Source organism: Microcaecilia unicolor, chromosome 9 (assembly GCF_901765095.1).
Source record: "Microcaecilia unicolor chromosome 9, aMicUni1.1, whole genome shotgun sequence".
Taxonomy (NCBI): domain Eukaryota; kingdom Metazoa; phylum Chordata; class Amphibia; order Gymnophiona; family Siphonopidae; genus Microcaecilia; species Microcaecilia unicolor.
The window spans coordinates 88,645,714-88,658,461 of record NC_044039.1 but is presented as its reverse complement, the minus strand read 5'-3'; the positions used below and the strand labels follow the sequence as shown (position 1 = coordinate 88,658,461).

At 48.9% G+C, this 12,748-nt stretch overlaps 1 protein-coding gene across 1 annotated transcript in view; it reads left to right on the top strand.

Moving 5' to 3' along the window:
- The window catches only part of EIF2AK4 (eukaryotic translation initiation factor 2 alpha kinase 4), a 285,849-nt gene that overhangs the window by 265,360 nt on the left and 7,741 nt on the right, over positions 1 to 12,748 (top strand). Inside the window, exon 37 of the mRNA XM_030213680.1 lies at positions 6,963 to 7,007. Coding sequence (XP_030069540.1) covers positions 6,963 to 7,007 — 45 coding nt within the window. The remainder of the gene's footprint in view (positions 1 to 6,962; positions 7,008 to 12,748) is intronic.

Here is a 12,748-nt window from a genome sequence, read left to right as displayed (position 1 = left end):
AAAAAATTTACCAACTAACTGCGAGTGCAGCCTGGAACAGAACAAACAGGGCCCTCGGGGGGTGGAGTTGGATCCTAAAGCCCAAACAGGTTCTGAAGAACTGACTGCCCGAACCGACTGTCGCGTCGGGTATCCTGCTGCAGGCAGTAATGAGATGTGAATGTGTGGACAGATGACCACGTCGCAGCTTTGCAAATTTCTTCAATGGAGGCTGACTTCAAGTGGGCTACCGACGCAGCCATGGCTCTAACATTATGAGCCGTGACATGACCCTCAAGAGCCAGCCCCGCCTGGGCGTAAGTGAAGGAAATGCAATCTGCTAGCCAATTGGATATGGTGCGTTTCCCTACAGCCACTCCCCTCCTATTGGGGTCAAAAGAAACAAACAATTGGGCGGACTGTCTGTGGGGCTGTGTCCGCTCCAGGTAGAAGGCCAATGCTGTTTTGCAGTCCAATGTGTGCAGCTGACGTTCAGCAGGGCAGGAATGAGGACGGGGAAAGAATGTTGGCAAGACAATTGACTGGTTCAGATGGAACTCCGACACGACCTTTGGCAAGAACTTAGGGTGAGTGCGGAGGACTACTCTGTTATGATGAAATTTGGTGTAAGGGGCCTGGGCTACCAGGGCCTGAAGCTCACTGACTCTACGAGCTGAAGTAACTGCCACCAAGAAAATGACCTTCCAGGTCAAGTACTTCAGATGGCAGGAATCCAGTGGCTCAAAAGGAGGTTTCATCAGCTGGGTGAGAACGACATTGAGATCCCATGACACTGTAGGAGGTTTGACAGGGGGCTTTGACAAGAGCAAACCTCTCATGAAGCGAACAACTAAAGGCTGTCCTGAGATCGGCTTACCTTCCACATGGTAATGGTAAGCACTGATTGCGCTAAGGTGAACTCTTACAGAGTTGGTCTTGAGACCAGACTCAGACAAGTGCAGAAGGTATTCAAGCAGGGTCTGTGTCGGACAAGAGCGAGGAGCTAGGGCCTTGCTGTCACACCAGACGGCAAACCTCCTCCACAGAAAGAAGTAACTCCTCTTAGTGGAATCTTTCCTGGAAGCAAGCAAGATGCGGGAGACACCCTCTGACAGACCCAAAGAGGCAAAGTCTACGCCCTCAACATCCAGGCCGTGAGAGCCAGGGACCGGAGGCTGGGATGCAGAAGAGCCCCTTCGTCCTGCGTGATGAGGGTCGGAAAACACTCCAATCTCCACGGTTCTTCGGAGGATAACTCCAGAAGAAGAGGGAACCAGATCTGACGCGGCCAAAAGGGAGCAATCAGAATCATGGTGCCTCGGTCTTGCTTGAGTTTCAACAAAGTCTTCCCCACCAGAGGAATGGGAGGATAAGCATACAGCAGGCCCTCCCCCCAGTCCAGGAGGAAGGCATCCGATGCCAGTCTGCCGTGGGCCTGAAGCCTGGAACAGAACTGAGGGACTTTGTGGTTCGCTCGAGATGCGAAGAGATCCACCAAGGGGGTGCCCCACGCTTGGAAGATCTGGCGCACCACTCGGGAGTTGAGCGACCACTCGTGAGGTTGCATAATCCGGCTCAGTCTGTCGGCCAGACTGTTGTTTACGCCTGCCAGATATGTGGCTTGGAGCACCATGCCGAGACGGCGAGCCCAGAGCCACATGCTGACGGCTTCCTGACACAGGGGGCGAGATCCGGTGCCCCCCTGCTTGTTGACATAGTACATGGCAACCTGGTTGTCTGTCTGAATTTGGATAATTTGGTGGGACAGCCGATCTCTGAAAGCCTTCAGAGCGTTCCAGATCGCTCGCAACTCCAGAAGATTGATCTGTAGATCGCGTTCTTGGAGGGACCAACTTCCTTGGGTGTGAAGCCCATCGACATGAGCTCCCCATCCCAGGAGAGACGCATCCGTGGTCAGCACTTTTTGTGGCTGAGGAATTTGGAAGGGACGTCCCAGAGTCAAATTGGAGCAAATCGTCCACCAATACAGGGATTTGAGAAAACTCGTGGACAGGTGGATCACGTCCTCTAGACCCCCAGCGGCCTGATACCACTGGGAGGCTAGGGTCCATTGAGCAGATCTCATGTGAAGGCGGGCCATGGGAGTCACATGAACTGTGGAGGCCATGTGGCCCAGCAATCTCAACATCTGCCGAGCTGTGATCTGCTGGGACGCACGCACCCGCGAGACGAGGGACAACAAGTTGTTGGCTCTCGCCTCTGGGAGATAGGCGCGAGCCGTCCGAGAATCCAGCAGGGCTCCTATGAATTCGAGTTTCTGCACTGGGAGAAGATGGGACTTTGGGTAATTTATCACAAACCCCAGTAGCTCCAGGAGGCGAATAGTCATCTGCATGGACTGCAGGGCTCCTGCCTCGGATGTGTTCTTCACCAGCCAATCGTCGAGATATGGGAACACGTGCACCCCCAGCCTGCGAAGTGCCGCTGCTACCACAGCTAGGCACTTTGTGAACACCCTGGGCGCAGAGGCGAGCCCAAAGGGTAGCACACAGTACTGGAAGTGGCGTGTGCCCAACTGAAATCGCAGATACTGTCTGTGAGCTGGCAGTATCGGGATGTGTGTATAGGCATCCTTCAAGTCCAGAGAGCATAGCCAATCGTTTTGCTGAATCATAGGGAGAAGGGTGCCCAGGGAAAGCATCCTGAACTTTTCTTTTACGAGATATTTGTTCAGGGCCCTTAGGTCTAGGATGGGACGCATCCCCCCTGTTTTCTTTTCCACAAGGAAGTACCTGGAATAGAATCCCAGCCCTTCTTGCCCGGATGGCACGGGCTCGACCGCATTGGCGCTGAGAAGGGCGGAGAGTTCCTCTACAAGTACCTGCTTGTGTTGGAAGCTGTAAGACTGAGCCCCCGGTGGACAATTTGGAGGTTTTGATGCCAAATTGAGGGTGTATCCTTGCCGGACTATTTGGAGAACCCACTGATCGGAGGTTATGAGAGGCCACCTTTGGTGAAAAGCTTTCAACCTCCCCCCGACCGGCAGGCCGCCCGGCACTGACACTTGGATGTCGGCTATGCTCTGCTGGAGCCAGTCAAAAGCTCGCCCCTTGCTTTTACTGGGGAGCCGCGGGGCCTTGCTGAGGCGCACGCTGCTGACGAGAGCGAGCGCGCTGGGGCTTAGCCTGGGCCGCAGGCTGTCGGGAAGGAGGATTGTACCTACGCTTACCAGAAGCATAGGGACCAGTCTTCCTTCCCCCGAAAAATCTTCTACCTGTAGAGGTAGAGGCTGAAGGCTGCTGGCGGGAGAACTTGTCGAATGCGGTGTCCCGCTGGTGGAGAGACTCTACCACCTGCTCGACTTTTTCTCCAAAAATGTTGTCCGCACGGCAAGGCGAGTCCGCAATCCGCTGCTGGAGTCTATTCTCCAGGTCGGCGGCACGCAGCCATGAGAGCCTGCGCATCACCACACCTTGAGCAGCGGCCCTGGACGCAACATCAAAAGTGTCATAAACTCCTCTGGCCAGGAATTTTCTGCACGCCTTCAGCTGCCTGACCACCTCCTGAAAAGGCTTGGCTTGCTCAGGGGGAAGAGCATCAACCAAGCCCGCCAACTGCCGCACATTGTTCCGCATGTGTATGCTCGTGTAGAGCTGGTAAGACTGGATCTTGGCCACGAGCATAGAAGAATGGTAGGCCTTCCTCCCAAAGGAGTCTAAGGTTCTAGGGTCTTTGCCCGGGGTCGCCGAAGCATGCTCCCTAGAACTCTTAGCCTTCTTTAGGGCCAGATCCACAACTCCAGAGTCATGAGGCAACTGAGTGCGCATCAGCTCTGGATCCCCATGGATCCGGTACTGGGACTCAATCTTCTTGGGAATGTGGGGATTACTTAGTGGCTTGGTCCAGTTCGCAAGCAATGTCTTTTTCAGGACATGGTGCAAGGGAACAGTGGACGCTTCCTTAGGTGGAGAAGGATAGTCCAGGAGCTCAAACATTTCAGCCCTGGGCTCGTCCTCCACAACCACCGGGAAGGGGATGGCCGTAGACATCTCCCGGACAAAGGAAGCAAAAGACAGACTCTCGGGAGGAGAAAGCTGTCTCTCAGGAGAGGGAGTGGGATCAGAAGGAAGACCCTCAGACTCCTCGTCAGAGAAATATCTGGGGTCCTCCTCTTCCTCCCACGAGGCCTCACCCTCGGTGTCAGACACAAGTTCACGAACCTGCGTCTGCAACCTCGCCCTACTCGACTCGGTGGAACCCCGTCCACGGTGGGGGCGTCGAGAGGTAGACTCCCTCGCCCGCATCGGCGAAGCTCCCTCCGCCGACGTAGTCGGGGAGCCTTTCTGGGAGGTGGCTGCTGTCGGCACCGCACGCGGTACCGACGTCGGGGACCTCAACCTGGGCGATGGGCCAGCCGGCGCCACGCTCGACGGTACCGGAGGCGCAAGCACCGCCGGTACCGGAGGGGTAGGGCGCAACAGCTCTCCCAGAATCTCTGGGAGAACGGCCCGGAGGCTCTCGTTTAGAGCGGCTGCAGAGAAAGGCTGAGAGGTCGATGCAGGCGTCGACGTCAGAACCTGTTCCGGGCGAGGAGGCTGTTCCGGGCTGTCCAGAGTGGAGCACATCGACACCTCCTGAACAGAGGGTGAGCGGTCCTCTCGGTGCCGATGCCTGCTGGGTGCCGAATCCCTCGGCGACCCAGAGCTCTCGGTGCCGACATGGGGAGGAGACCGGTGTCGATGCTTCTTCGACTTCTTCCGAAGCATGTCACCGGAGCTCCCCGGCACCGACGAGGAGGACGTAGAATCCATCCGTCGCTTCCTCGGGGCCGAGACCGAAGAGGGTCGATCCCGGGGGGGCTGTACCGCAGGAGCCCTCAGGGTAGGAGGAGACCCACCCGAAGGCTCACCGCCACCAGCAGGGGAATGGACAGCCCTCACCTGCACTCCTGACGATGCACCTCCGTCCGACGACATCAGCAGACGAAGTCTCGGTACCACCGACGTCGATGCAGTCGCCCGATGCCTCGGCGCCGATGCAGAGGTCCGATGCCTCGATGCAGTCGATGGAGCGGCAGCCAAGGAAGATGGTCCGGACGCTGACGACGTCGATGCACTCGATGCACTCGATGCCTCCGGTGCCGATGCCGACGAAGAGCCCGAGAACAAAACGTTCCACTGGGCTAATCTCGCTACCTGAGTCCGCCTTTGTAACAGGGAACACAGACTGCAGTTCTGAGGGCGGTGCTGGGCCCCTAGACACTGAAGACACGCAGAGTGCCTATCAGTGAGCGAGATTACCCGGGCGCACTGGGTGCACTTCTTGAAGCCGCTGGAAGGCTTCGATGTCATGGGCGGAAAAATCACGCCGGCGAAATCAAAAGCCGAAATGGCGAAAATTGAAGCACCAAAATTTAGAGGGAGAAAAATCTCGACCGAGGCCAAAAGAGGCCTACCCCGACAACGAAAGAAAACTTACGGGGCAAAAACTGAGAAATACGGAAAGGGCAGAAAACCCGAAAGGGTCTTCCGGAACACTACCGGAGCGCTTCCCGAACTTTTTCAAGGAAAAAACAGCAAAAAACACGTCGAAAAGGACGCGCGAGGTCGACTCTCTGGGGCACGAACGGCGTAACACGACCGTACCGAGCGCGGACGAAAGAAGACTGGCCGGCTCGAGCCGGTTTCGGGCGGGAAGACGGCCGCGCATGCGCGGTGCGCATGGGCGCGTGAGGACTAGCAAAGGCCTTTGCTAGTAAACTTTCCGATGGAGGGGGCTGCCGAGGACGTCAACCCATCAGTGAGAACAAGCAGCCTGCTTGTCCTCAGAGAAAAATAGAAACACATTTTATACTACGGGAAACAGCAAGTGCCAACTTTTGACATTACCGCCGGGTGGGCACGCTAACCAGGCGGTAGTGTCGATTTGGCATGCACTACATGCGCAGTAGCCCTACCGCTACTTTGTAAAAGGGTCTACTACTACTATTTAGCATTTCTATAGCGCTACAAGGTGTACGGAGCTTCACAAACATAAAAGAAAGACAGTTCCTGCTCAAAGAGCTTACAATCTAATGGACAAAAAATAAAGTAATCAATTAATGTGTACAGGAAGGAGGAGAGGAGGGTAGGTGGAGGCGAGTGGTTACGAGTCAAAAGCAATGTTAAAGAGGTGGGCTTTCAGTCTAGATTTAAAGGTGGCAAAGGATGGGGCAAGACGTAGGGGCTCAGGAAGTTTATTCCAGGCGTAGGGTGCAGCGAGACAGAAGGCACGAAGTCTGGAGTTGGCAGTAGTGGAGAAGGGAACAGATAAGAAGGATTTATTCATGGAGCGGAGTGCACGGGAAGGGGTGTAGGGAAGGATGAGTGTGGAGAGATACTGGGGAGCAGCAAAGTGAGTACATTTATAGGTTAGTAGGAGAAGTTTGAACAGGATGCGAAAACGGATAGGGAGCCAGTGAAGCGACTTGAAAAGAGGGGTAGTATGAGTAAAGCGACCCTGACGGAAGACGAGACAGACAGCAGAGTTTTGAACCAATTGGAGAGGGGAGAGGTGACTAAGTGGGAGGCCAGCAAGAAGCAGATTGCAGTAGTCTAAACGAGAGGTGACAAGGGTGTGGATGAGGGTTTTGGTAGAGTGCTCGGAAAGAAACGGGTCCTTAGCTTACTTACAGACCTAAGACATGCATCAGTGTGGGAACTATTTCCCATGCACAAAGAGAGTTTTGAAGTCTGGAAACATCCATTGGTTACACAGGGGTGACTTCACTGTTGTGAGTGGCTGTTGAACTGGTGTCTTCAGAAAATGCCTGTTCCAATTAACCACTTCCTTGCTACCAGGTAAAGTTACTTTTCCAGAGCACTCAATATATTCTCAATATTAAATATTTTATATGTTTGTTTATTCAGACTTGATATACCGCAGTTACTTCAAACAAAGTCAAAGTGGTTTACAGTAGTATACTAAAAACATAAAATAAAACTAATAAGTTGTCAATTCCATTTGATTCTGTGCTTTTCTAGGTTGATCTGCCCAAAGAAACAATCCTAAGTTTTATGTCATTAGAGGTAAGTTACTACTACTAATCATTTCTATAGCACTACTAGATGTACGCAGCGCTGTATACATTATATGCAGGTACTTTCTCTGGGGCCCTTTTACTAAGCTGCGTAGGTGCCTACGCGCGCCCAACACATATCAATTTTGAGTTACCGCTCGGCCCTTCTGGTAATTTAATTTTTGATACGTGTGCCGGAAAATATTTTAACTTCCTGGCGCATGAGCAGTAATCAGCATTTTACATCCGTAGACCATTACCGCCCGGTTACCGCATGAGACCTTACTGCTAGGTTAATGGCTGACAGTAAGGTCTCGGACTCAAAATGGCCGCATGGCAATTTTCATTTTGCCGCACATCCATTTACAGCAAAATTTTTAAAAAGGCATTTTTATACAGGTGCGCTGAAAAATGATTCTGTGCGTGCCCAAAACTCGCATCTACCGCAAGGCACTTTTCAGTGCACCTTAGTAAAAGGGGCCCCTCTGTCCCTAGAGGGCTCACAATCTAAGTTTTTGTACCTGGGGCAATGGATGGTTAAGTGACTGCTCAAGGTCACAAGGAGCTGCAGTGGGAATTGAACCCAAGTTGTCAGGATCAAAGCCCGCTGCACTAACCATTAGGCTACTGCACTCTGTTAACCAGTTCCCAGTGGCGTTCCTAGGTTGGCTGGCACCCGGGGCGGATCGCCGCTGCGCCCCCCCTGCCCCCCCAGATGCAGCGGCGTCCGTCCCCCCAGGGTGCAGCATGACACCCCCCCCTCCCCGGTGCATCAAGCCCCCCCCCCCCCCCCCCCCCCCGGGTGCAGAGAGCAGCTGCGCGCATGTCGGCTCCCTGCTCCCTCTGCCCCGGAACAGGAAGTAACCCGTTCTGGGGCAGAGGGAGCAGGGAACCAGCAGAGCCGACAGGTGCGCTGCTGCTCTCTGCACCTTCCAGCAGCGTACACCCGAGGCGGACCGCCCCCACCACCCCGCCCTTGCTATGCCACTGCCAGTTCCTGTTCAGTCATGGAACAGATTATCACTAATACGTAAAGCCTTTGAAAATCACAGCTCTGAGATGAAGAGACAAGTGCATTCTTTTGTCAGATTTGACACTGAATAAGTAGCCGCCTTTTGGCCCCTAGTTTTGAGATTCTGGGATGATGCAGCCTGTGAGTTCTGTAGGCACTGTGTATGAAAACTGAAATCGACAACCCCTCTTTGATGGTGGCAGCTCCAGCACAGCACTTCCTCCTTCAGTAGTGGCAGTGACACCAGCACTGTATTCCCTTTTTGGTCTCTTTCTGCACAGCACCCCTTCTCTTTCCTTATCACCATCTGCTCAGCACCATTATCCCCACCCAACACCAACTTGGATAGTCTGCAATAATGAAGCATGGTGTTAAACTGCCTCAACCCCAACCACAGTGAAATGACTGCTTTGCGTTTCCAGGAAGGCACTGGAGTAACCTGTATGGAGTGGCAGTTAATAACCCTAAGCACCATATTGATCAGGCTGGTGGTCATTTTGGTCTTTATGAGCCATCACTTACTCTCATTTCCTCTACCCATGCGAGGTCTTATTTTATAATGGAGAAACTATGTGAAAAACCTAAAAAGGTGCTATTTTATGCTTATTTTATAACAGCAATCTATATAATGTGGTAATAATCCATTCAGATGAAAGCAACCATTCAAATCTCAGTAGATACATACTTCCACCATATACCAATGCTTAGCTTAGACCTCCAGAAGATTGGTAAAAGTGAAGATACTAATCCTGGGAAATTCTATCACCATACCTTTTTTATTGATCCATTTATCAAATTGCTTTTTGTTAAATTTTTATATTATCTCACTAACAAAATGATATGCATTCATTTAACTGAAAGAGAGGCTCAAAAATTCCCAGGAGACTTCTACACCAACATGATACCATGTTTTGCCCAGCTGCATCAGGGATAAGGCTCCTGTAGGCATTAAAAAGTCCCAGTCATTGTCCGACAAACTTCAAAATTTCATAAAATCTATTTTACACTTTTCATTCTCTTTCAGTGTCATTGTTTGTAATTCAGGAGGCAGTCATAATTTTGAAGTGTGCTTTTTTCCAGCATACAAATTCTAATTCATTAGCCTGCACTCACATTATACAATATAATAACAGGTAACCAATATTAGTTAAAATATAAGAACTAGCCAAACCAATAATATCAAGAATCTTACCTATAACAATTCAGAAATGTACAGTATGAAATAGGTATTTCGCCACTTACAAATTAAGCTGAAGCAAATCAATGCTACCTCAGCGTTTCATTTTATAAAGCTGATATTTCCTGCAGGTCAGGGATAATTGACAGCTAAATCAGGTCAAATTACAAAAACAAAAATAAAACTCAAAAAAATTACAAAAGCCTTTTAAAAGGTGAGAATTTTTCCAGTTTAAGTTAACCACATATTACACCACTAAGTATTATCCTCTTCATTCCTGGTTGGCTACTGTTGTTCTCATACTGTAGACAGTCCTCTGGATATTATTCTTTAAATACTTGTTCCTTAGTGTCTATACCAGACTAGTCCAGAGCCAGTGGTTATATCCTTTAACTAGCAGATGAAAATAAAGTAGGTCTAAGTGATTTGCTTCTTAAGGGCATCATGCAGCCTTAGAATGCTTAGTATTTCTCTTTCTCCAAGGGATGGTCGCAGACATATTGTGCAGCATCTAATTTGTTTACTGAGACAATTCCAAGCCCACTTGGCAGCTGGGTTTCATTGAGCACAGGGGTCCCTTTCTAAAAGGTTTGAGCTCTTTAAAGATTTGATGTTTATCTGGAGCAGGGATGTAACTCAGAGGTCTATGAGTCCCGCCACCCCTCTTGTCATGAAGGAAAAGGACTGGTGCATGAGGAGAAAGCTTTGGAGGTATATTGGACCTCCAAATCTCTTCCTCTATCCCCTGACAGGGTTTTTACTGGGGTTGAGATTCTGCTGAGATCTGGACAGGATATCTTTTCTTCAACACTGAACACCAAGCAAGCATGGAGGATCCAGCTTGGGTGCCGTTTCTGGAGTTCACTCGGAGCCCTCCGAGTCTCTTCCCCTCTTCTCCCATTCCTCCCTCCTGCTTTGGCTGTAGTAAGGTGTATTATATTAGTCCTTTTTTCAGCTTTGCAGTGTTTTGAAAAAAAATCTGTGGGTGAGTGCATGGAGTTCTAGAATTCCATGGTGATTCTAAACAGTACCCCAGCTTAGAGTGCACTGCATATGGGGCTGGAACTTTGGCAGGGGAGGTGGAGATGGAGTCTTACAGACCAAATTTGTTAGTAATATGAAGTATGTTGGTCAGACTATTATGCTGCTCTCTGGGGAATGTGAGGGTAATACCAGTAATCACTACTAAGCATGGATGAAATATAGACAAAAATGTGACAGTACAAAAGATTAGAATAAAAGTTCTTTAAATGCTAGAATGAACACCACTTAGGTATCAGCTGGAATAAATATACACTCGCTATGGCACAATGCCACCTGTTTATCTGCTGATAGGATAGTGACTACAGATCTTGACTTATAGAACCTGAGTAGGTGATGTAAGTCTCTTCCTTCTTGAGGACAATTGGAACAGCAGGTGTTTGCCTTGTCACAGATGGTTCTTGTCCTTCAACTATTGCTGGAGATCTGATGCTCTGAAGTCAAATGTTCCAAAGATTCTAGTGATAATCAGATGAGGTCTCTAATATGAAGTGGTCGAGGTAATCTCTTGCCACAACAGGTACACTTTTATATCACTGTGATAATTTGATAACATTGCAATAGGTGATTGGCTTGTGCCCTTTGTTGTGACTAAAAAAAAAAAAAAAACTTATGGGAATATCTTTTAATGATGATCTGGAGATTTTTCTCTGAATTCTGAGTTCCAAGCAGGCTAGGTCAATATGACCAAGGGTCCTAATCACAGTTGTTCACATCCCTTTGTTTTGCTACAAGCAAGTCTCTCTCTCTTCTCATATGCCAGTGTGTGGGGGGCTGTTCTTGAATGCTGATAAAATATGGACTCATTGGGGTTCTGTGCTATCCACTGTGCCAGATCTGTAAAGGCGGTAAATCAGCTCAACGCTTTGTGCACCTAATCAGTTTGCACATCTGTCTTCCTACCAAGATATTGGTACTAGCAAGATTGCCTTCAACATGTGCTCAACAGCTATCACCTGGCTGTTTATGAATAAATAAAGTATGTGCATTTCCCTTGAGGAGAATTTCTCGCCATGTGTATGTAGACCAAGGCAGTTGGTTGACATAAGGGTGAAATCCACACACCTGAGGTAATTGATGGACCTCTTCTCTGGTGACGCCCTAGCAGTGTGCACCATTTATGAACTTTAAGCACAAGCTGTTAAATTCCACAGATAGGAGACCTTTTTAGTGTCATGCTCTCTCACTGTCCTAGAATTGTCCATAGTCCACATTTATTCAATTTATTTTTATAATTCTGGTATTTTCATGACAGTGGTACAGATTTGCAGCTTGAATAGTTTCTGCAGGAATTTATTTATTTATTTATTTGTTACATTTGTGCCCCACATTTTCCCACCTATTTGCAGGCTCAATGTGGCTTACATAGTACCGACTTGGGTGTCTAACGTCTTAAGTTTACTTGGCATTTTCAGCGTTATTGCCACTGGCCACCAATACCAAGCAGTTTTTGATGTAAATTATCCTAGGGAAGCTGTCTGTGCAATTCTTTTTCTCTCCACTCTTACCTTCCAGTCAGAAGGTGGTTCAGTAGGTTGTCCTCCAATGAATCTAGCCTGAGAGCATAAATACTTTTTCATTAGAACTGAATTTCTCTATTCTTTCAAGAGCTAAATAGAACCAGTATCTTAGTTTTCCCTGTTTACATTCTTCAGCAAATAGCTCTGAAGGTGTGGCCTATTTGTGGTCCTTGAGGGCTGAACTTGGACAAGCCACAAAATAAACAGAGAAGGGCAACAAAAATAATAAACAGGATGGGACAACTTCCCTATAAGGAAAGGTTAAAGAGGCTAAGGCTCTTCAGCTTGGAGAAGAGTCGGCTGAGGGGAGATTTGATAGAAGTATATAAAATATTGAGTGGAGTGGAAACGGTAGACCTGAATTTCTTGTTTACTCTTAAGGGCTAGGGGGCATGCAATGAAGCTAATCGGAGAAAATATTTCTTCACTCAACATGTAATTAAACTCTGGAATTCATTGCCAGAGAATGTGGTAAAAGCAGTTAGTTTAGCAAGGTTTAAAAAAGGTTTGGATAATTTCCTAAAAGAATAGTCCATAAGCAATGTTCCCCTTTAAACTGAGTGGGAGTCCTCCACCTACAGTCGTGCCAGTGGAGGGTACTGTTTCACTAATGCATTTTTAATAGTGAAAGATAGGAAAGCCTTCAGGGAACCTGCCTGTCCCTAGAAATTGAAAACACAATATTGAAGCACTACCTCCTACTGCTCAGCTTAGAGGAAATGGTGTCCATAAGCCATTATTAAGATGGGCTTGGGAAAATACACTACTTTTTTCTAGGATAAACAGCATAAAATCTATCTCATTCTTTTGGTATATTGCCAGATACTTGTGACCTGGATTGGCCATTGTTGGAAACAGGATGCTGGGCTTGATGGACCTTTGGTCTATCCTAGTATGGCAATGTTTATGTTGTTATATTCTATCAATGCCTCCAACTTATTTCAGTGGATTTTCAGGTACCTCCTAACCCAGTTGGAGAGCTGTGTGTCAGTAGAGTACAG